General features: G+C 41.9%; 1 protein-coding gene and 2 pseudogenes across 1 annotated transcript; 2 read left to right on the forward strand and 1 right to left on the reverse strand.

Annotated features, from left to right (window-relative positions):
- The first annotated feature begins 16,593 nt into the window (after positions 1–16,593).
- On the forward strand, positions 16,594–18,007 carry LOC147439158 (uncharacterized; annotated as a pseudogene).
- Positions 18,008–19,179: 1,172 nt separating this feature from the next.
- On the reverse strand, positions 19,180–19,726 carry LOC147439159 (uncharacterized; annotated as a pseudogene).
- A 573-nt stretch (positions 19,727–20,299) lies between these two features.
- Positions 20,300–20,928, forward strand: LOC147439160 (uncharacterized). The gene is made up of 2 exons (XM_086483977.1): positions 20,300–20,479; positions 20,554–20,928. Exons 1-2 carry the CDS (start codon positions 20,300–20,302, stop codon positions 20,926–20,928), a joined length of 555 nt encoding a protein of 184 aa, XP_086340103.1.
- The last annotated feature ends 2,993 nt before the right edge of the window (positions 20,929–23,921 follow it).

Consider the following 23,921-nt stretch of genomic DNA (forward strand, 5'->3'; position numbering starts at 1 on the left):
GCCGGATCCTCCTTCCAACCAACCTATTATAGGAGGGCCCATGGCCCTTTGCCCTAACTAGATCCCCTGTCCACACCTTCAGTTTGGCCCTTGGCCTAAGTCCTTGACTCCCCTAGGTCGGGCCCTGCCCTCTAGCCCTTGGCCTGACAAATCCCTTGTAAGTTGTTCTTCTCCTACAAAGTTTGGTAGATGTAGTCTTGGTATTGATGTGTAAACTTTTTTGTGGGATGTATATTCCTGATTCAGTTCGAAGGGTGAGATATTTGCTCGTGTGATGTAGACAGAGGAAGATCCTCAGTAGTTGTCACTCTCTATTCTAATGGATTTTCTTCAGTTATTCTCTACAGTGCTCCTATGACAGGTGATGGTTGTAGCAAATCTTTATGGTTTAGGGAATGGTCATCCACTGAACATTCCTTGAAAGAAAGGGCGACCACATGATGACCGATGGATGGCGGGAGCACTTTCTGAATAGAATGGTTAGTGGATGACCATTCCTGGCCGTCATTGTCGCGCGGAGGGGGGACCAATAGAGCAACACTGGAGCACTACAATGGTGGAGTAGGGCAGCCCATACAGTGGAAACCATAGCATTAAAGTGTATCAAGATTCACTGCACGACAATGATGACAGTTTCAGCTTGTAGAGACCGCATGTATTCCAGGGGCTGATGTGGCGGCCATTGAGTGAAAGGGGAAGATTATGCATGCTGAGTTGGCGACCTCCGAGCTCATTCTGGCTACTGAGTTGCTTAGTGTTGATTGGATACAACTCGCCATATTCCACCTACTGAGTTGTCTCTCATCCAACACCACTACCCCTTCGTTCCTCTTAGTAATGGCAACTAAATGAAGGGCTGAGATCTACAGGTCCCCAATGCCCGAGTGTGACGGTGTAGGGAATGGTCATCCACTGGCCATTCCTTGAAAGAAAGGGCGACCACATGGCAACTGATGGATGTCAGGATCCATGGTGGGAGCACTTTTTGAAGGGAATGGTCAGTGGATGAACATTCCCCGGCCGTCATTGTGTCGGGTGAAGGGGGGCAGTAGGGCGACAATGGAGCACTGCAGCCCGATAAAGTTGGCACATGAACGTTAAAGTGGAGCAATGCAGCTTGATATAGTGGAGCAAATGAACCTAGGGTGACAGTGGAGGTCTATACAATGGATCCTGATACAGTACAGCAGAGCAATGCAACATCCCAATACAGTGGACACATGAATGTTAAAGTGGAGCACTGCAGGCAGTGTTATAGTGAAGAGAACAATACTATCAGTTGTAGAGCTCGCATGGATTCCAGGCGCTAATGTGCCGGATGCTCAGCGACAGAGGGGAAGATTATGCCCACCTCCGAGCTCATTCTTACTGAAGAGTTATTTGGCATTGATTGGATGCAGCCCCACCGTATTCCAGCTACTGACGTGTCTCTCATCCAGCACCTCTACTCCTTCATTCTCCATAGTAATCGTGACTAAAAGGATGGCTAAGATAGTATAGGGAATGGTCGGGAGCCAACGCAGTTTTGTACCCAGAGGTATTGGTCCCAAAGTTCTGCACCCCTTTTGATATTTCTTCATTACTCAATGCAAAGTACAACTCGCAACGGACCTTTGGTCGCAGAATCTGCATCTAGATGCTCCGTAGAGCGAGGCCCCAATGGATCTTATAAATAGTACAACGGATGTCCCAAAAGAAATACATGAAAAAGTTCAAGTTTCAAAAGCGTCTGGTCCAAAGTTGGCACCCCAAAAGCTATTGACGACGCATATCACAAAATTCTGTAGTGCCACATCGGTAGCAACTGAAAATTGATGAGACATTCGTACATCCCTACCACGTCAGCATGTTATGCAATTTTTTTGTCCTTGCTTTATTTTTAAGTTTTTAGCGTGCCTTGGACCCCATCGGATAGGGTCCCATAAGTTGGAACAACTTAGAAGTCAGTTTCTTTGGTTTGTCCGATTGGACAGTGCCACGTCATCATTTTAAGAGATACCCCCCTCTTGAAAGAATTGTAATTGCCCTCAATTATGCTTGCATGTAAGCGCAACTTCAGCCTGTCATTTATCTTCTCTTGAAACTGAAAAGGGTCATAGTACCGCATTGCTTTGGAAAAAGCCGCTCCGTTCCCTTTCATTTCCTTAGGCGTGCCTTCTCAAAATCATAAGAGCACCCAATCATCTTTCTTCAACTGCAAGTCACGTTGATTCTTGTCGGCTACCTTCTTATGCCCTGCTTGAGACTTCTCAAGAGCCTCTTGCACCTTGGCAAAAAGCAGTATCCAGATCTAAATCATATTGATTTGCTCAAAAATCTTATCCTAGGTGTAGAAAATTCCTTGATCTATTAGTTGATTCCCTTTTCGCTTCTTTCCTTGTGCCCTGGGACCTATGGGTAGCTTTGCTAGGTTCCCTTGTCCGTTGGAAGCTAGTCTGAATCATTGAAACTTTGAGACACATTATCATATGATCCTTTTTTCTTCTCTGAAATCCTCTAATGAACTTGCATTTGGTTCCCTTAGTTCGTTGAAATCTTTGGATGTGCTACCATTGGATTCTCTAAAATCCGGTGATGAGTTGTCATCCGGTTCCCCTGATTCATTCTCTTCATCAGTAGACTCTTGCACTGTTCAGGTGGATACTATCCTGTTCAAAGGATAAGTCAATGAGCCGGCATGTGTTCTAAATCGATGCTCATCATGTCCCATAAGTCTCTAAATGGAGTCAGACTTTTGGTTCAATCAATAGTCTCTAATCTCTTTTGGAAAACCACAACAAAACCACTCAATCCGGTCTCTGTGGAAAATAAGTATCCCAAAACCTCCAGCAATAGTCATCCAATTTATTTTTCTTAGTCACTCTCAGTTACTTCAAATGGCGCCTTCTTTGTCGAAGAATGAACTGTGTTGTTGTAGGCAAACTCCACCAAGGGCAAACATTTTTCTTGTTGAGTCTTCTGATCTGAAATATAAGAATTCAATAAATCCAAAACTACTAAATTGGCTATCCCAAATTGCCCATCTGTCTGCGGGTGGAACGAGTACGAGAACTACAACCGCATGCCAATATTCTCCTAGATTGCCCTCCAAAACAAACTAGTAAAACTGGGGATCTCTATCTGAAACAATGGACTCAGCCATGGCATGTAATTGAAAAATCTGTGAGAAACAATTTTGCAAACAATTGGGCTTAATTATCTTCTATACCGAAATGAAGTGGGCATGTTTGACTGAATCTGTCGATGATTGTCCAAATGTCATCATGCCCATTTTGAGTCTTGGAAAGATCACTAAAAAATTCATGGCAATGCTTTCCGAGGGATGGAAGGGTATGGGTAAAGGCTGCAGAAGTCCTAGTACCTTTTCCCTGTCAAATGTGATCCTTTGGCATACTAAACAATTGCGAACAAACTCGTCCACATCCTTTTGAGACTTGACCAGTAAAAGTAACACTCAACACACTATACTGTGGGGGTTATGCCACGGTGGCTAAAACGGTGGACAATGGTACTCTGTTAAAACCTTTTTCCTCAAAGGTTGAGAGATCCCGTAGATCAATAGGGTTGTATCTAGTGTAGACGAGACTACACAAGAGGAGAGTTACTCAATTGCTTTGTCACAGATTATCCAGATGGACTAAAGTCATTGATTTCTCTTTGGATTACATGGATACTGATGTGGTGAAAATATTCTGCTTATTAACTTTATGATTGAAGTACTTTGAAATGGGAATTCTAAAAAATGAATCTGATTTATGTGTTTTCATTCATGTGATTGTCTTTGAGTGCAGGTTGGAAAGATGAAATGACTACACCATTCTGGTCTTGAGATTCTATGGACATGATCGCAATAAGAATTAGTTATCTGACATCAGTGAGGTATGATGTAGATCTAGATGCAATTTCTAAACACCTTGCTGAGGTATCATGGTCCTAGATCGTGATGGATTTAACATGATATGATTTGAATGTGATGTGGATGTTCAGTGACTTTTGTCGGTGTAAACCTGCTAAATTTGTTTCATCTAGTGCATCGATACTTAGAGCCAGTGTCTACCGATCTGGTTTATGGCTGATGTCTTTTTTTGCAGATGTAATCGAGGGTGATTACAATTCCTTTAAGAGGGGGGGATGCCACAAAGTGATGATGTGGCATGACTACATGAGACACCCTGTAGCATGTTATTGATGAAAAAGGACTTTATAAGTTGTTCCAACTTATGGGCCCCTTTTGGACAGGGTCCACGGGACACTAGGATAACTGAAGAAACCCCAATCCTGTGGTTGGCTGATGTGACAGACCGTACGGACATGTTGGCTACTGAAATGGAAAGTTGTATATATGCCCAGAATTTGCAGTGGATTTCATGCTAGCTGCGTTGCAACTTTTGGATCAGAATCTTTTGAGTTTTAGTTTGAGCTCGAAGCTTTTCATGTACTTCTTTTGAGAGGCATTAGCCCTTTGAATATGTACCTAGGGCAACTCTTCCATTCAATTTTGTTGATGAGCACTGAGTAGAAAGGACCCTTGGACTTTGTAAATTTTCTCAAGGATTAATATAAAAATAAACATCGAAAGGGGCACCAGAATTTGGTGTCAATACCTCTTGGCATGGAACTAAAATTGTGATAAAGTTTGTGAAGTGTTTGTAAGTGACACACGAACAAAAAGCTTGTCAATAGTGACACACGAACAAAAACTTCAAAATCATTGAGCTTTAATAGAAGAAGAGAATTTTAATGTCATAGGAAACTATTGAGAGAGAGAGAGAGAGAGAGAGAGAGAGAGAGAGAGAGAGAGAGAGAGAGAGAGAGAGAGAGAGAGAGAGAGAGAGAGAGAGAGAGAGTCGACACGGCCCTGTGGAGTTTCGTGTCCAGAGGTATTGGCCCCAAAGTCTACCGCCTCTTTGAGTATTTCTTTATCATTAATCATTGCAAAGTAGTGACTCTTGAGGGACCTCTTCTCTCATACTTCGCATCCAGCTGCTCTGCAGAGGGAGGTCGCAAGGGTTGTTATAAATAGTACAAGGGATGTCGCAAAAGCATTACATGAAAAGCTTGAAGTTTCTAAAATGTATGGTCCAAACTGGCGCTTCAAAAGCTACCAATGCATATCACAAAATTTCATACAGTGTGACGGTAGCACCCAATAAAAATTACAGAGTGACATCCATACAGATTTTCCCCGTCAACATGTTACGCAAGTTTTGGTCCTTGCACTATTTTTAGTGTTCTAGCATCCCCTGGGCCCCATCGGTAGGTCCCATAAGTTGGTCCAACTTATAAGTCAATTTCTTTGGTTTGTCCTACTAGAAATTTCCACACCATCATTTTGTGACAGCTATTAGATGTCTCATAGTTCCAAAAGATAGCAATTGAACTGAATGCTACTATTCTAACAAGCCAAAGCCATGAAAACGATAAGTGCATGATGTAGAAAATAGGGTTGCAGGGAAACACACACAGCTTGGAGAAGATGAAGAAGCTCAAGGCATGCAACAAAGAGTAGTATTGCTTAGTGCACAAAAAAAGATAAGTTAGCCCTAGAGTGATGGGCGTATATACAATGCACGGGGTAAAAACCTCCTAGTGAGGAAAAAAATTCCCTAGAGGTCCTAAGTGTGTTCAAACACATCACTCCCACATGTATATGGTAACAAATCTCCCTAGGAGTGATGCGGTGAACAAGAGCTAGCACTAAATGTATAGAGAAGTATCATGCCATGAGTGCATGATCAATCCAAAAAGGGGAGTAAGCCCATAGCTTTGCGAAAAGCTTCAAACTTCTCATGAGGTAATGACTTTGTGAATAGATTTGCAAGGCTCTCGTGTGTTGGCACATAAGCAAATCTAATCTCTCTTGCTGAGAGTCTCTCCTTGACATAGTGATAATGCACCTCAATGTGCTTTGTGCGAGCATGAAAAACACGGTTCCTTGCAACTGTCAATGCACTCTAATTGTCAATGTTGACGATGTTGGCAATGCCCTTTCCAACAACCATAGCTGTGAAGATTGCCTTGTACTTTGCCTCACAAATGGAAGTGGCCACGATAGGTTGCTTCTTTTTCAACCATGGTTTGCATGAACTGCTGAGCATGAAACATAAACCACTTCTGGACACTCGTGTCAAAATAACCATTCCCTTCTTTCTTTTCCTAATTGTGCATGGCATGCAATCTTTGTAAAAAAACAAAAACAAGTGTTTCTTAGCCCAAGAGGGTAGTAGGGACATGGCTATTGCCAAAATCCCCGCTTTCACAAACATTATTGCCCCCCCCCCCCCCCCCCCCCCCCCCCCATTCAAATCTATTGGGCGGCCATTTTCTTGGTGACCTTGGGTAGCCTCTCGCTTTGAGTACACCACATTTAGCATATATATCAGGACCAAGGCACCTCCTAACATAGCATGGTTTCACTAATAGCCCGAGTGGCACCCAATTTGGACGAAAGCACTGCCAAGGTATCATGGTTTTGCCAATATCGCAAGTGGCATTCAGTTTGAACCAAAGCACTGCAAAGCATGTCACTCTTTTCCTAGAATTTCCCCAGCCATACCCTGTGTCAATGCATTCCAAATAATGTCATCTTGGATATTGAGAGCCGCATGTGCATTTATTAAAGCTTCAAATATGGCATACATATCAACCCAAACACCACCTAGCATAGCATATAGCTTTCAGATTGGACAAACTTTACCTAGCACTCATAAATATTGACCAAAGTTTTGTACAATCAAAATTCTTGGCCCACATATCACCCAAGACATTGCCAAACACTTTGTACATGTAGTTATTACATCTTGAGCTCCTTCTGACAAATCAAATTGCACAATAAATGTCTAATTCTTTACTTTCCAACCGTGCGTGCAATGCATCATGAAAATCACCCCATCTGCATTCTCCACATTAGTAAAATTTGACAAGTCACCCACACATATAGACTTGTCTATGAATACCTCCTCTACTTGATCATCTTTAAGCATATATGTGCGTATTGGAAACCCATCCTCCCTGTGTGAAACCCCCACCCCCTCTAAATATGCATTTCTATGAGAAGAAGCATCATCACATGTTGGACCATATGTGTGTAAGTCACTTAGGAAAGCATCATGTTCAACAACATCTCCATTTGCATGCACTTCTTCCTCAATAGACATGGGTTTGTGCTCTTGTTCATGCATCAGATGGTACATCCATGGTATCATGTGCAGTTTTATATCATGACAGGCATCTCCTTTAATATTCAAAGAGTTGGCATTCATAGTATCCCTCTGTGAGTTGATCATGGAACAATCAATATCTTCATCAACAACTTCACCTAGGTTGCTAATCGCATAACCATTAGCTTTGCATTACTTTCAATTTCTAGCCCTTCAATTTGTGCAACATCTCCCAAATCATCTTGCTCTGCTGCTAATTTTTCACAAACATATTTCCAAATTTCCTTATAGTTTGGTTCCCTGGCAAGATGTTCAACTTATACAATCAAACTTGGAATAACCAACCATTCAAACGACTTCACCATAAGCTCCTTTTGAACTTCACATGGTCGCATCTCCATCTTGTAACATGAGAGATATCCCATTGGATCATAACACTTGAGCATATTGCATTCAACATACATATCAGCTAATGCCTCTTCCATAGCATCTTCTAACTTCTTCTGCTTCAAATGTGTCCGTGCATTTATTGATAATGCTTTAATCATCTCCATCAATTTTAAAAAATTTGGAGTATTTAGTACCTCTTCAAAGAAGTACATCAAGCTAATTCTTGTATGTTTTTGTAAAACCTCTTGCACCCCTTGCTGCGACTCCATCTTCACACTCTCACCCTAGTCAAGTTTTGTGTCAAGCTCACCAAATTTGTCGGAGAGCGCGGTTCTCCAGGGTCGTCAACCGGGAAAGTGTTGGGGTTCTGGCTGTGAGAGAGTAGAGAGAGAGAGGCAACAAGACTAAAACAACAAGAAATTTACAACATAAATGCGACCCAACCCTGATTTCATTCAATTTTACAATACATGTATAAAGTATGGTCAAAATCAACCTTCAATATTCATCGAAGAGTATAACAGAAAACCTTGGTAATGATAGAATCCCGAGTATAGGCACCCATACACGTTGAATTCTTGCTATTTGGCCCTCAAACCGATCGTAAGGTTGATTCTCCCTCGTCGTATGCTCAAGCCATCATTGGCACCATACACACAAACCCGCAATGATCACAGGTCGGTCATGATCCAAGTTTCAGAATCCACCCTTTGTACCTGCACTTGTCAAAATCCTTCTCTATTGACATACCCTCATGTAATCTCATCCTGTAAAAGATCCCCTTGTCACACATCAAATAACCTTGAGTTCAAGTGTGTCCATCATCTTCTTCCCCACTATTTCTTCGCTTTTCTTCACCTTTTTTGAGAGCATGAGATGATCCTTAAAAGAAAATTCCTCCCCGTTTCAAGAGAGAGCATACCCGCCAAAAGAGTGAGCGCGTGAGAGAAAGAGAGAAAGGTCGAATTTTTTTTGCTTGTGAAAATTGCCTCCCGTTCCCTTTCTTCTTCTTCTTCTTCTTTTTCCCTTTTCTCCTCCCTTTCCTTTTCCTTCATTTCCTCTCTTTTTTTTGGCCTACCCAAAGGGCAAAGGCCATAGAGATGACTCCTCTTTTTGGCTGGCTAAAAATAGAAGTATTTTTCTTTGAACAAAAAAATTTGATTGGGAACTGATAAAGTGGATACTGAAGAGAGCTATAATAGGTGGCAGTGTTGGGTTGTTGAGTACAGTGGTGGTGGGTTCTCAAGTGGATATAATGGGTTTCTTCATCATGGCTTTATGTGGTGCCACTAGCTATGATCTGAGTTTTGTCTTGAAAATTAATAGAGAAAATATTCTCTCTTTTTCTCTCTCTTCGTGAAGCCAGTGGAGTGAGCAGATTATCTCCTTGAAGCCAACAGATTGTCTCTCTCTTTTCCCCTCTGTGAAGCCTCCTTTCATCAGGTATGCCTTGTCTCCCTCTCATGTGCTTGACCAGTCTATATGGCCATGACAATGTTGGGAACTAGGAGCAATTTGAGCAGGTGCAACAACAACAAGGAAGGCACAATAGAAAAATGCTCTACCCAAATGGGTTGAATCGCGTGAACTGAGGGTCAGGGGTTCAAATTGAAGGCAAGAAAGTAGCTATCCTAGCATGAGGGGGGACTAATTGGCAAACTCTATCATGGCATGAGGCAAGTGCAAAAAGTAGGGCCACTTTGCAAGGGGGTGACCTCAGATCTTCATTGCTCAAGGGCCACCACCGAAGTTCACTCACGCTTTATCATCAACATCAGTGTTGGGGGTCCCAATGTTGCAATAGCTCCAATGACCAACAAAATTATCAATCCGGAGGGATGAGCTACCTGGCTACGGCATGGAAACACTCACATGGTTAGTGAGCTAATCCTGGCAACACAAATGGTTAACTCTATGAGGTGAGCTTCTTGGCCTATGGAGATGCTAAGCCGCAATGAAGAGAAATCTCCATGTCCACTTCTCTTCACCTCTAATCAACCCAATCACACACACTATGATTGTAAGATGCACACACCACTAATCCTATCATGCAACACACTAATCGCATGCACACACACATAGATGTATCGGGCACCACACTCCAATCAAACCTACATGCACACACAAGAAAAATAGGGCAATCACAAGATTAGAGATGGATTAACCACTAATTAGTTAAGATCTAGTTAATCTAAGCATCATAGGCAATCATAAGAGGTAAGAGAGAGGCATAGTGAGAGAGAAGAATCATTGATTAGTGTTAATCAAGTATCATGATCAAGGAGAAGCTGAAAGACTCCATAGCCACACACCTCAAGAGCTCTCACCAAAGAGTTCTCTCAACAAATAAGCTTGAGAGCCCTAATGTCTTTTACACACTACCTTATATACATAGGGTAAAAATATTCAATGTCCGGCCACCCAAGGCCTTTAGGGCTCACCACTTACTGAATCTGCAACCTAGGCACAGTAAGTGACCTATTCTTTACAACTTGGAACTCCCATTGAGCCCGTAACTCATTAAAATATTACAATGGCTTGAAATAATATGGGAATTTACAATAGTTGACCATTTTGGGAAAATGTGTAATTCCAGTCTTTATTGATTCTTTGTATTCATACTCTATGTGCATCCATACGTCTTCGGTCTTTAGCAGCTTTTGTTAATTGACATTGACTTAGTTAACATTCCCCCTTTCGAATTTTAGTACCCGTCCTCAGGCACTGTTGAAAGGTGTCTGTGGAAGCAGGGAAGGTTTTGATTGGTTGTTGATGGGATGATGGTCCTCAGTTGTCGTTGAATTTTTTGATGAGGTTCAATTTGTTATAGCATCTTCATGGTCCGAATATGTCTGGTTTGTGAGAGATGATGTTGCATTTTTCCATTGTAATAGCATAATGACAAGGCTGATGATTAATAGCATAATGATAAGGCTGATGATTAATAGCATAATGATAAGGCTGATGATTATTTATGAAAAGTATATACAAGGGAAGTAGAATGATGGGGTTCTAAATTAGGGTCCAATACCTGGATGACCAAAGGGAAAAAACCCAATGGGAAAAAAGTGCCTTTGGGATACATGCATTATTGGAGTACTCATTAGAATGGGAAATATTAATAAAGTACTGAAGGGATTATTTGCTGATAGATATGGAATTAAAAAGACAGCAAATATGAGAGGGAATCCTAATGGAACATTGGTTTTCCTGTTGTAGTCCACTCAAGGTGCATAGGTGGAAGAAAAAAAGAGTGTCTAATGCATATGTCCAATGATGGGACATCCTATTTATGCATACACATAAATGCATGGGAAACAATATGCTATGCAAGATGGATTTTTAGGGGTTATTCAAAAAGATGGTGTAGCTATAAAATCATATGACATGGCTTTGCAAGCTGGCACCCCTTTAAAAATGGTTTTCATTGACGAGGATATGTGCTCTCATCTCACTGTGCACTGTGCATGAGTGTTGGACTCTACTACACTCCACCAATTGTAACTTAATAGACTTCGACTCTTATGCTCATCTCATCTAGCATGAGGGACATGGCTTAGATATGCTCAACTCTTTCAGCTTGAGCGAAGACAAATAACTACGACTCTTAGCACAAAGTTTAATATGACTTGAAGCTTTGGGACTAGTGTTTTGCTTATTTTATGGCTCAGCAGCCCGACTCTAACTCTGCCAAAGAGTGTTTTTTGCACCCTGGCACTTTGACTTTTTACATTCTTGTGCTTACTACAAACATTTCTTCATGTAAAAATAAGCTTGAATCCTCAAAAAGAGGATTAGTGAAGGACCAAGTTGGCATTGAAGGTTTCTTTTGCCATACCTATTTCATCATCTTTGAATCTGCATTCACATTGGTTGGATTGTCCTTATTTGATTGTGAAGACTCCATTATCTATTTGATACACGAATTAGGCCTGTTATTCATAGAAGTCTTTAATGTTGGTGTAGGCCTCTGTTGGCTATTGAAATTTGGATTTTGATCAGGAGCATTGAAAGACCTTGGAATCCAAATATTTTGATGACCTTTGTATATCCTTTGTTGACTTTTTTGAGATCTTCATGCACGTTTGGTATAGCTATAGTTGGCTTGTGGTTGACTGGTAGCCAAATCTTTGTATAACCTGTGTAGAATCCTTGTCCAAGAGGAAGATTCTTTGAGATCCATCTTTTTTGTTGTATCCTCTTGTGAGTTGTGGTTGACTTTATCATCTTTTGATGTTCTTCCATTGTATACCTACTTCTTAGGCATCCTAGGATATTATCAAGGTTGATACCTTGTGGGCCTTCTTTCTTGGGAGGGTCTTGACTTCACTTCATATGCTCTAACCTGCAGTTTTGGTACCCATATTTGTGTGTTACCTCCATAGTACTCCTGTTCCTTTAAGCTCCATTGTGATGTGATCCATCCCATGTGTTTGTCTTTCTGTGTTGATTTCCTGTCCTTAATCCAAATCGGATCATTGAATTTGACTAAATTGCTCTGAACAAACACGAGTTTGACTTTCCTTTTCTTTCTTGAGTACTTTGGCTGATATACCTTTGCTTTCTTGGGTGTCTCCTTAAAGGTTTTAGTTGATTCAGCAATTGACTTGAAGTTTTGAAAGCCTGACTTGCTTGAAGAAGCTGATCCATGAGGGTTCTTTGATGTAGAGGCATATACTGTCACACCTTATTTGTAAGTCGATGGAACATCCATTGTAGCTTTACCTTTGTCTATTGATTCGATTGGCACTGTCTGATTGATCTTTGGGCTTCCTATTTCTTCTTGGTTGTCTGCAACCCCGTTCTTCTTAACTTATGGCTTTGGTGGCATTCTCTGCTCAATAGCTATTGTGGTTGCCTTTTGCTCTGTTTGATCTACACTTGCTGTTACCTAATTTTCTTTAAGCTCTTTTGAAGTTTTGATTGATGGAGATGAATCATCTTCAATAAGATATGCTTTGATATTGGTCTCCATTCTAACTATGCTTGAGGATTTTGTACTGTCGTCCACGGGTGACGAGTCTTGATCTTCATTCTTTGATGCCTGTGATGACTCCTTCATGTTTGAATTCTATATCTCTAGGACCTTTTGGGCCATTGGCCTTCCCATTATGATGTATTCTAGCATATCCTTTGCTGTGATCACGTGGAATTGAGCTTTGATGATTTATGAACTTACTTTAATGGTGGTGGAGATGATTTCCCAGTATTCTGCTCGTTTGTTTGCATATATGCTCACAAATCTAGGAGCATATTCTAGCTGTGGTTTGCCACATATTTTCCAAGTGTGAAAAGACATGAGGTTCTTATCTAGCTAAAAATTCTGTCTTTACTTATTTTGATAGCTTTTCTTCATTCTCACCAACAATGTTGCACTTGATCATCTTAGGATTTCTTTCTTTATTGACTGCTTTTGTAATTGTGGCAGTGTCCTTTGGTTGAGCTTTATCTACATTTTCTTTGGTTTGACCACCTGCTTCCGTGGATGTCGACTCGTATTACTGTAATATTGTACTTTTTTTGCAATTTTTGAGCATTGTCCTTTTGCATCTGAGAAATTTTTGATCTTAGAAGATCCATTGTAATTTCTAGCAAATCTGTCTCTTCGGAGGAGATTTTGGCGGTGACCTTTGTGTAGCTTTTTGAACTTTAGCTTTCATTGATTTTGACTTTTCTATCACCTATTCTAGCAGCTTGAGGCTTTGCATCATCTTCTGATAGTCTTTGATTTCAGTCGGGCCATCCGTATGGGTTTCTACAAGGTTGTGATCTTGCTATATTCGTTACCATGTGCATCTGGCTATGCATATGTGAGCTTGATCACATGTAATTGTTTGAACACTATTGGATTTGTTGGTTTTTTACTTTGACTTGTGGAGATCAGCTGAAAATTTTGTCCCTGATGATCTTCAAAAGAGGCATTTGTCTGCTGATAATGATGGAATCTGGGTCAATTAGAAACTTCCAACAACCATATGATCTTTCAATGGTTTCTGATTTGAAGGAGTTTGTTGACTAGAGGATCTAGGGCTTCTAACTGACCTGAGCTTGATGGATATACAGCCCCCCCATCCTAGGGTGATCACTATAGCCTGCTTCATTGTAAGAGTTCAATTTTTTTTGGCTTTGGTTTAGTATCACCTTTTGGGATTGTGAAGATACACTTTGGTTAGCACTGTTAATGTTTGGCATCTGTAAATCTTCTACATAGTTTCCTATGTATCTTCGAGAAACATGACAAATTATTCCCCAAGTCAACCTGTAGATAGCAGTATCTTTGTCCTGATATTGTCTATCCCATGGGTCTCCTATGATATGAGCTTCTGTGGTTTCAGGACCCAAGGCATCATAGATGCTAGACTCTCGTCTATAACTACGACTGTTTTGGTCAAAGTATATGTTCATTTGGTCACAACATCAAAGCTTGATTTTCGATGGAGGAGAGTTTGGCTCTGAACAAATTTCTAGGTTCACTTGGTTAATATCCTTCAGCTCTAGAGAGGATGGGCTATAATAGATTATTTCCTCTGAAATGAACCATCCTTTCTGATCTATCATTGGATGTACTTCTATGAGCTGATATGTGGGTCGTTCCAACACTGGTTGATCCTTTTTGTATAGTTTTCCTTTTTGGTCTACATAGTGTGCATATGAATTATGTGTACCATACAAAGCTAACATCATTCTGTTTGATGTGTCCCTTAAACTCGTGAATGATTGCACACTTGTGTCAGTGGATGCGGAATAATTTGCAAACCTAACAGTCTTTTCACCTTTGGAGATATCTCGATACCTTGACTAAATTCATGCAAGAATTTATTGTTCAAAGAATCAATTTTAAACTTTTCAGGTGCCTGTGCATCTTTATGTTGATTTTGAATTTGCAGTGTTTTTACTGGTGCTTCTAATGGTAATGCAAAATCATCCGATTGCATGATAAGTGGCAAGTTAGATGCACTTACATTGAGATTTGCATTTTCAATTTTCTCTGTACCTTGCTTGGCAGTTGATGTATCCCTGTTGTTGTCAGAATTTCTTGGACAATCTTTAGAAAAATGTCCACCTTTTCGTCCACAATCTGAGCAATACTCCATGACTGGTGGTATTTCATCTGGTTCTATCATGTCAAGCTCTAGATGAAAAGTTTCTTCTTCTATGCTTGCCAAGTTGTCGGCCTCTTCTTTTAAAACACTGAGCATCGAGCTGTAGATTGCTCCGTCTTGACCTTTGTACCATTTTTGGCTTGGTTCTCCAATTAGATTTGCTTCTATTGGTTGATCTATTGGATCTTGCAATTCTGGCTCTTGACTATAGATCTGACCACTGTAATCTATGTACAATGATCCTAATTGCATATGCACCAACTGTATGTTTTGCTGGCTTGTGAAGATCTCTGGATAAACACTTGGGTTAACCTTTTGAACTTCTATCTGTACTTCATCTTTGAGTTTGCAATACCTGGCTCCACTGAAGTCTGTGAACATCTGGGAGTTATCTGAATCTGGCTTCACTATGATCAATAGGATCTTGGCTCCTGTGTTGCTTTTGCTGCTCATCAAGTATCTATGGCCTTCTGAATCTGCATATAAGACTTTATCTCCATTGTAGACAAATAGCTGCAAAATCTGGTCGGTTGCAGTTGTACTTGTACTGCCACTGCTATTAGCTTGTCCTGCTGTACTTGAACTCTCGGCTCGATTTGAGTCCATGTTGGCTCAATCTACAAAAACTATCGATTGGCAGATTCTGGTATTGATTAGCAAAATTTTGCTGCTCGTACTAGCCTAATCTGCAATCGTATAAGAGTCATGCCCCTGTTCGTTTGATTGGAAACTAATTTGCAGCACAAATACTTGCACTAGCCAATTTCTAGCATGCAGAATTTTGGAAATTTGATTGCCGCTCAATCGGCTGTGAGTTGGTCGATTCCTCGCTTATTCCGGCTGATCTGATTCTTTTTTGAACGGTCTGCTTGACGTGCAGTGTTTGCGCGGTGTGCGGCACTCTTTTCGGCTTTGCCTTTTTGACTTGTTCGCTTTTGTGCGATCTGCCCGGCGTGTAACTTTTTCCAGCGGTGCGTGTGTTTTTTGCGTTTCAGCCTCGTTCTGGCTTTTTTTTAAATGATTTCTAACACTTTCTGGTTTTTTTTTTACTTTTTCAGACTCTTGCGGTGACTTCTTTTTATTTTTCCGAATTTTTATGATTTTGTACAAATGTTTATGAAAAGTTTTGATTTTTAATGAATTTTTGTGAAATTCTTGAGTTTTTTGATTTATTTTGATTTTTTCGGACCATTTCGGATTTTTTGTGAGTTCTTTACTATTTTTGTGATTTATCTGTGGGATTTTTTGGTTTTTATTATTTTTCTATGTGTTTTTTTTTTCTTGTGAATTTTTTAATTCCTTTTATTGATTTTTTATGATTTTTCTATTTTTATGATTTATTTCTGTAAATTTTTGAACTTTTTGTAATTTTTAATGAGGTTTTTAAAATTTTTGTGAATTTTCCATGTTTTTCTATTTTTCTATGCATTTTTTTGAGTTTTTTGAGTTTTTTATTGGATTTTTTAATTTTTTATTCTTTTAATGGTTTTTTAAATGGTTTTTGTGATTTTTTTTTCACTAATATACAAATTAATGAAATGAAAGTGAGAAAAAAAGAAAATGAAATTGAAATGAAATTTAAAGGGAAAGAAAATGAAATTAAAATGAAATTGAAACAAAATGAAATGAATCAATACAAAAGTCAATGACACAAAAAAATGCAAAAAGGCAAAAGGCTAAAGACAAAAGGCTCCACAGCCATTGAGGAAAGAGAGAAAGAAGACAAGTAGGTCCCTTTTTTTTTTGGCCTGCAAAAGGGCATAGGGTTCTATCTGCAAAATTGTTGCAAACTCCAGGCCGTCCGATTGTTTGTTCGATGGCTGCCACATGCCGCAAGGCTTCTAGGGTTTTTTTAAAAAGTTTCATTTGACGCATGTTGAACTCTTTTTCGTGTTGCTCCTGGCGGGCCTCGGTCCTTTCTGCTCTACTCCTGCCAGAGAATGTGGCGCGCGCGCAACGGGTGCTGTCCTTCCGAGAAGACGGCTGCACAACAGGTATTTGTCCTGCCAGAGCACCTAGAGTTGCTCCATACGCAACTTCCTTGTTTAATGCCACGGGGTTTTCAAGGTTGTGGAAGGCGACTGCATTCAATGGGGTTTCTCTACAGGCTCAGGTGGCGAGGACGTGGCAGCAAGAGGTTTTTCATGCGCTATTTTACTCGTTTAATGCCGCATGCAGGCTTCTCAAGGTCGTTGAAGGTGACTGTGCAGGCTGAGGTGACGAGCACTGCTCGTGTTTCTCTTTGTGGTTCAGTGCACGTGTTGAATGGAGCACGGGACATGTAATTTCCATGTGCTTATTGTAGCCTATATGACAGGCCAGAAAGGGCAGAAAAATGCTTTGTTATAAGTTCTTGTCTCATTATACTGTGTCATGGCAGCAAGTCTGAGGATTTGTTTTGATGTATGAGCTTTTGAGCTACATTATCTAGTGGAAGATTCTCTGTCTGTCCTGCTTTGTACAAGATTTTGAGCTACATTATCTAGTGGAAGATTCTCTCTCTATTCTGTTTTTGCACATGTGTCCTCAAGTCTCAATCTTTGTTCTGATGTTTGAGCTTTCACCTATCTCTTGCTATTCAATTTGTATGTGCTTATATGCTGTAATTCCAAATTTAAATCATTCGAGGAGTTGAAATTTGATGACTGTGTAGATTAGTTTGAGGGTTTGTTTCTTGCGCCTTAAAGTAGTTGCATCGACATTTCTTTGGAGATCCTCTTTATCATGGCATTTGATGATGGCATTGCCGGTGGCAGTGAAGGGAGTGCAAGCAATGCCTCACCCAATGACGGTGAGAGCATGGACTTCTCTGGAGGTTTGGTTTTCTGCCTCGTGTGCTGGTGTTGTTTTACATTATCGGTTCTGGTTTCTTTGTGCTTGCGAGTGATGCAGTTAAAAAAGTTTTTTGTGCTGGTGTTGTTCTCCCGGTCCCGCTGCTTGCTTTTTGTTACGCTTGCAAGCGATGTACTCGTGATGGTGGTCACGTGTTTGGGTCCACAAAAGTGCAACAGTAGGGCTGCGGGTGCGTGGGCCCTTGATCACAGTATCAACAGGTCACCCTACAAGGGGCTGGACCCTCATTACCCTAGCGTGGGATTGTCATCAGGCCACGAGCTGCCCTGCGTGGAGCCGCGAGCAGTCATCAGGATGTCGCTCACCCAAGAGCCGGGAGCAGCCCGAGCCCTATTCACTTGTGTGTCTCAGCGCCCGCATACGGGTTCTAGCCATCTAATTCAGATGCCTGCAGTGGGCTGTGGTAGTGTATCATTGCGCCCAGGTCAGGGGCTGTTTTCCTCAATCGCCTGGACTCCGCAGGGCCAGGGTGATCAACTCTCTTTGAGTTTGTGGACATAGGCAGCAGGCCTTTTTGACTGAGGGGTTGTCTCCTTCTTTTGGCATGTATTCTGGTTGCGGAGCTCTGTCGAGCTAGACATCTCCTGGACGTATTCGGCTTACGCTTTGAGACCCGGAGTTGGCTCCGAGGTCCAAGGGATTGTGGATCCCTCTCTCTATTTTGGTACTTACCTATCATTCAGGTGTTGCCGGCCACTATAGACCCGGACATAGTGTTGCTCTCGGGCTCGAGAAGCCCTTGTGTGTTGATCATTGCTAGAGCATTGTGGGTTCCCTGTTGTATCAGACCAGGGGCCCTAACATGTCTTCACCTTCAGTAGGCCCTGCTCAATCCCATCAAGTACCCCGCTAGGGGGCTCCTTATCAAAAAACCTAGGTAGCCCTGATCGTCATCCATGACTTCGATGGCTGTCCCATTCAACGTTGCTCCCCTTGAGCATAAGGTCCCAATACAACAACACAAGCATCACAAAAAATCTGGGCTCGATCTCCCAAGACCCACAATTATTGTCATGTTTGAAACCAAACTCGGCCCATACCATTTTACCTCTTTGCATTTTGCCTGGCTCTCCAGCTCAGGTTCCACTTGTCCGTGCCATCTTGACCATCGAGGAGATCGTCCGCTGTATTGCATGACGTCTCAGGTAAAGGGATAGCCAGCCCTTTGGTTGCATCATATCTCGCCAGTCAAGCCAGGCATGGGGGCTCAAGGTCCTCAAAAAGAATTCAGTCCAAACTTTTCTCCATGCTTGCCATTCAATGGATAGTTCTCCCGTGTATCAAGTGAGTACAATGATTACGACTAGGACACCAGTTCCAACTAACCACCGCTCACTGCCCAAACCATCTGATAACATGCTTGGCCTAACCATCTTGCTCACCTACCGAGGGATTTGAAACGTGACATTTTCCAAGATTAAATAACTTGCTTGCTTTCTCATCCAAAAAGAAATCATATTTGGTGCAAGCTTGTTCGCATCCTTTCAAGAGCTTCGTTTCTGCGCCTCGTTCTTCCTTTGCTTTTACGAGCGTGCTGCTTGTAGGATGTTTTTACGGCCTCTTTGCTTTGCTCAACTAGTCAATGCTATGGTTAATTGGATGCTTCCTTTTATTTTCCTCCTGCAGAGCTATACAGGTTCGTTGAGTCTCCTCCATGTCCTGCGGGCAAACGTTCATCGCACCTGGTGATGTCGAGCTCTGCCGGGTTGCCCTCAAATCCGGGCTTCAAGGAAATCACAGCTGGGAAGAGGTGTAGGTGTTCCTTGCTTTAAGGAAGCCCTACTATCGATCCCGTTGGCAGTGCACGTATGGCCAGTGTGCACAATCATTCTTTGTGGAACACGCTTGATGTGTCTGCGATGTTCTTCGCTACAATGCATTCTTGAGTGTTGAGTTGCGTTAAGATGGTGCTCTGATGTTTTTGGCACGCAAAGGATACTCTCCACTAGGGGAGGAGTGGGCACAAGCACCATCTTCATCTCAACAACAACTTCCTTGCCCAGCTCACGAATTAGGCAAAGCTGCAACCTAATTTTCTGAAGTTGGCCAATCTTTAGCTGCTCACAATGTCTTGGATAGCGGCAAGCTACTGGACAAAGGGAAAAGCTTGTTTGTCAAGGAAACCTTGCCGCTATTCATGATTAGCAATATAGATGAGGATAGTAAACCTTTCTCCATAGAGGGGAAAATCTTGAATTAGTATGGCATATACCGTTCCATCTCCCCTGGGCAAAAAGAAAATGCACGTTACTTCAAGTTCGACATCATCGATGCCGATTGCATTGACACGATCACGGTCGTCGTTGTGGATCCCTTCATTGAGACCTACACCAAGGAGCTCAAGATCGACTTGTTCGTCAGGATTGACTGTCCTCTTGGGAGGGCTAAAAACCATAATGATGCTAGGTCAGCTTTGTTCTCCTTGCATGTCGGTGTGTCGACAACCATTCAACCTTGTGACCCATTCCCTGTTACTTTAGCTTTCTATCTTGAGACCAAGATAAACACATTGCTTACTGACGCTGCAATTTCCAAGACTACTAGCCCACGTCCGCCCTTAGAGACACTGGCGTTTGTTGTCTTGCAAAGTCGTAATTTCCATTATAGAATTGGCACTACATTTGGGGATTTGGTTGTTGCTGATGGCCCGCGACCCCAGACGACAAAGCAGTTGTACGTATCAGAAGCATTGGCTTCAGTGTTTCTTTCTTTCGATATTGACAAACCTTTTATCATATGTAGGTCAACTTTGTCAACTCTCGAAAGCATGACTATGATCGGGTCATGGCCCAGATGGCTAGGGAGGACATTGTTATGTTTGTGGCTAGGAATATTGGCTTCTTTGTTGGCAAGGTGCGCACATTGTCTGTTCTGGACGTCACAACTTTGGCCCCCGTACGAGGATCACGCTTGAAGGAAGAATTGACCACAGCATTTCATAGACAGTGTGAGATTCTCGGCTACAATAGAGAGGTGACTTTGCATGCTTTGCACTCAACCGGATAAAGACATCTTTAGTGGTCTTTACACGTTTGTTTTTAATGTAGGTTGTGGGGACTTTGCGCTTTGTGAAATTCAATAGAGCTCTCTTGCATTCCCAGTGCTCAGTTTGTGACTCGACGAAGGTGAAGAAGGTTGAAGGCCGACTGTGTTGTTCTCTATGCGATAAAGATCATGTCAGCAACACGACTCTCAGGCTAGAGGCACAGATCCGAAGCAGCATTGACAGACATGTTGTGGCGGTTCAAGTGTCAGGGTCTATGGTGGATTGTCTTCTGGCCTTGCCAATGAGCTTTAAGGAGGTGTACATGGAGAGCATTCCAGAGGCGAGAGATATTTTATTGACATCTGTTGTCGAGGGTGTGTTCAAAATTGGCACAAATGGATCTATGATATCTTTCACTCCTCTGTTGGAAACCTAGATGCTTTGAGAGCATGGATTTCCATAGCTTTTGGCCTTTTATCACGAATAACTATGCTTCCTTACCTAGACCCCTCTACAATCGATGAACTAAATTTCGGCTTGTCCATTCTATATCGAGCTTCATAAGAAAATGGTATCTTGCTTTTGAGCCTTGTTGCCGTGGTGTCTCTCCATAACTCGCTTTCTACTCTTCCTTCCTCTCCATTTTTTCAACCTTCCAAAGCACAGATTCTCTCTCTCTCTCTCTCTCTCTCTCTAACACACACACACACACACACACAAACAAACACACAAGACGACTGAATATTTACAATCTTTACGTGTCTTTCCAATGACTCACTTGGCCGAACACGATGTCGATACCATTTTTGCGGCACAGTTTCCATACAATTCAGACATCTTCCTCGCACTACACCATCTCCAAAACTCAACAGGTGCACCGCATGACCTTAGATCAAATTTTCTCAATGACTTGTTTGAGAGATTCTTGCTTGAAAGACATGCTGTCCCAGGTGCATGCCTCTTCTTCCCTACTGACAGGTCCATTAGCGCAATGACGACAACAAAATTCTGATCTTTGTATTCAACATACGCCAACTCACTTGCTCTTAGCCTCGATGTGTTAACGGCCTTTGCTTACTTTGCGACCTGTAGGTTAAAAGTGTATTTGAAATGAAATGGAATCATGAGAACAATCATCTTGGGGATGCCATCAAAACCATTTCTTGCAAAGGGCATTCTGCTCTCCAAAACAAGCAATGGCATCGCATACCTTCCCACCTTCACAACGTGCTCAAGCGGTGCACGTGTTGGATGGAAAGAAGATGAGGTGGCCACTTTGCATAGGCTATCCTTGTTGCATGAGGCTTTGCTTGATGTTGAGGTGGTCCGCATGTTCCAAGCCAAGCATCCACACACGTTGCACACAACCCAGGCCGTGAAATGCAAGCTTTCACGCCTGAAGAATGAGAAGGGCCTGGTCATTGGTGCTCAGATACGACGCACCCATGCCAGGTTGAGCAAGCCGATTAAGAGATACAACAAAAGAATCAAGGACAAGCCCATTACACCCTGCAGAAAATGTGGGCGCTTGCTATTCCGATGCCAGCTAACACGTCAGATTTTGCATTTAGTTGCGGAATCCCTTTCGAGGAAGCGAAGACGCTATGGGGATGTGTACGTTTGTAGCCAGTGCAAAAACACTTGACAGGCGATATCAATCACCTGTGGAGCTTGCAAGAGATAGGGTTCAATCCAGCGCTTCCCTTTGTGTCAGATTTAAACCCCGTAGAGGCACACTTGGTCTCCATTCGTATCCCCTTCGCCAAGATACGTTAATTGACGTACAATGGTCAGTATGGGCCTAGAGGTAGTGTTGTCAATACGCTTGCCAACTTGGAGAAGAGCCAGGCTGTGCTGCCTTGCTTCATTGAGGATGAGGCTTTTGTCCTTGTGGGAATCAAACGGAAGCTCGAATACGATAGATGTTACCTAAGTGGTGTTGTGCGACCCCTGCTCAGACAGCATGCAACCACTACGATATTGTCCACACCACTCTACACGAGAGAAGGTGTCACCATCAACGACAAGTGGCTTGCACACCTTTCTAGTCTAAGTATGCCTCCTACGAATACCCTTGACGCCAATGTGCATGATGTTAAGCTTGAGGATGAACAGGCTGATGTCATGCTTCATGGGGTCACAAGTGTGGCAGAGGTTGTCAATTACAGTGGCAAGATTCTTCATGTTGCACCTTGCGAGGGAAATTCACCATTGAGCATCTTCATGGACGAGTATTGAGAAGAGTTGAGCTTCCCAACTCATCAGCCCCATGAACCTTTGGAATACAGGTTTGTTGTATTGTTCCTTCTGTATCACTTTATTAGAAGCCTCCAAAATAATTTTTTAAGATTTGTTTTTCTCCTTGCAGAAGACAGATCTGAATATTCTTCTCAGGCTGCCCATTTGTTTTGAGGTGGTCTACAACTTTGTAGAACAAAATCATTGGAGACATTCAGAAGGAAAGAGACTTTCTGATAGGGATCTAAGTGACTTGTTAGTCAAGTTGGCCCCTTTTCTCGACAAGAGAAGGTTATCGTGATGTACAAGGAGGCCCAAGTAGAGATAGGTCAACCACTAGGAGACTATGATGGAATTTTCAAGTTAAAAATGGATTCTTGTTTGACTTCTTTTAGAGCATGACCTTTTGTAGACAGCTACAATTCTTTGGATTTAATAGGTGTAATGTATTCAAAATGTCCACACAAGGGCCTAAAAATGGTGCAGAACTTGTTCACAAATGAGAGCAAGAAGTAAACTTGGAAATTCATGGCTATGCTTTGATTTTGTGAAAGAATGCGTGACTGGACAACAAAACTAGCTCCCTCACCCTTGTCTAGACCTCAACTACTGCTTGTTTTGTAATACCCTCTCCCTTAGGTTGCATGTGACACTCGAGAGCAAAAGGAACACTTTAAAATCTCAAACCCAGTTGTATAGCTGCTAGCATGGAGAACTTTAGCCAGTCGTCCAACCCATTGCTTCTCATTTAGATCTTGTGATCATTAAAAATCTAGGAAGCACTTATACGGATTCAATCAGTATGATTTTCTCAATGACAAGGGCAAAAAGGCCAAGGAATTTAAAGAGGGTGGACAAGCATTAAAGTTTGAGTACTTTTCAGGGTTCCAAGATGCTCCCAAGAAGCCTTTACCCAACAATTTGAAATAGTTTTTTTGGAGACCACTATACAGAGCACTCCAAGATTAGACGGGCAGCATCCTTTTTGAAAGGCAATGCACAGACATAGTGGTCCACTCTTTTGTTAATAAAAGAAGCACCAACTAAGTGGCTGAAGTTTAAGAAACTCTTTATTTCTTTATGGCTCACCCAAGAATACGAACACGATGTGATTACTGATTCGAATCATATTCAAATGGTCAAGGAAGAACCTTTGGATATTTAATGTGAGAGATTTTGGGATACTTTTCT

Source organism: Adiantum capillus-veneris, chromosome 16 (genome assembly GCF_014529385.1).
Source record: "Adiantum capillus-veneris isolate H3 chromosome 16, ASM1452938v2, whole genome shotgun sequence".
NCBI lineage: Eukaryota > Viridiplantae > Streptophyta > Polypodiopsida > Polypodiales > Pteridaceae > Adiantum > Adiantum capillus-veneris.

Bases quoted from the DNA above. Each gene is read 5' to 3' on its own strand.
- LOC147439160 (XM_086483977.1), top strand. From the start codon at position 20,300: ATGGCTAGGGAGGACATTGTTATGTTTGTGGCTAGGAATATTGGCTTC. The intron at 20,480-20,553 runs GTGACTTTGCAT...TTTTTAATGTAG, and splicing joins TTCTCGGCTACAATAGAGAG to GTTGTGGGGACTTTGCGCTT.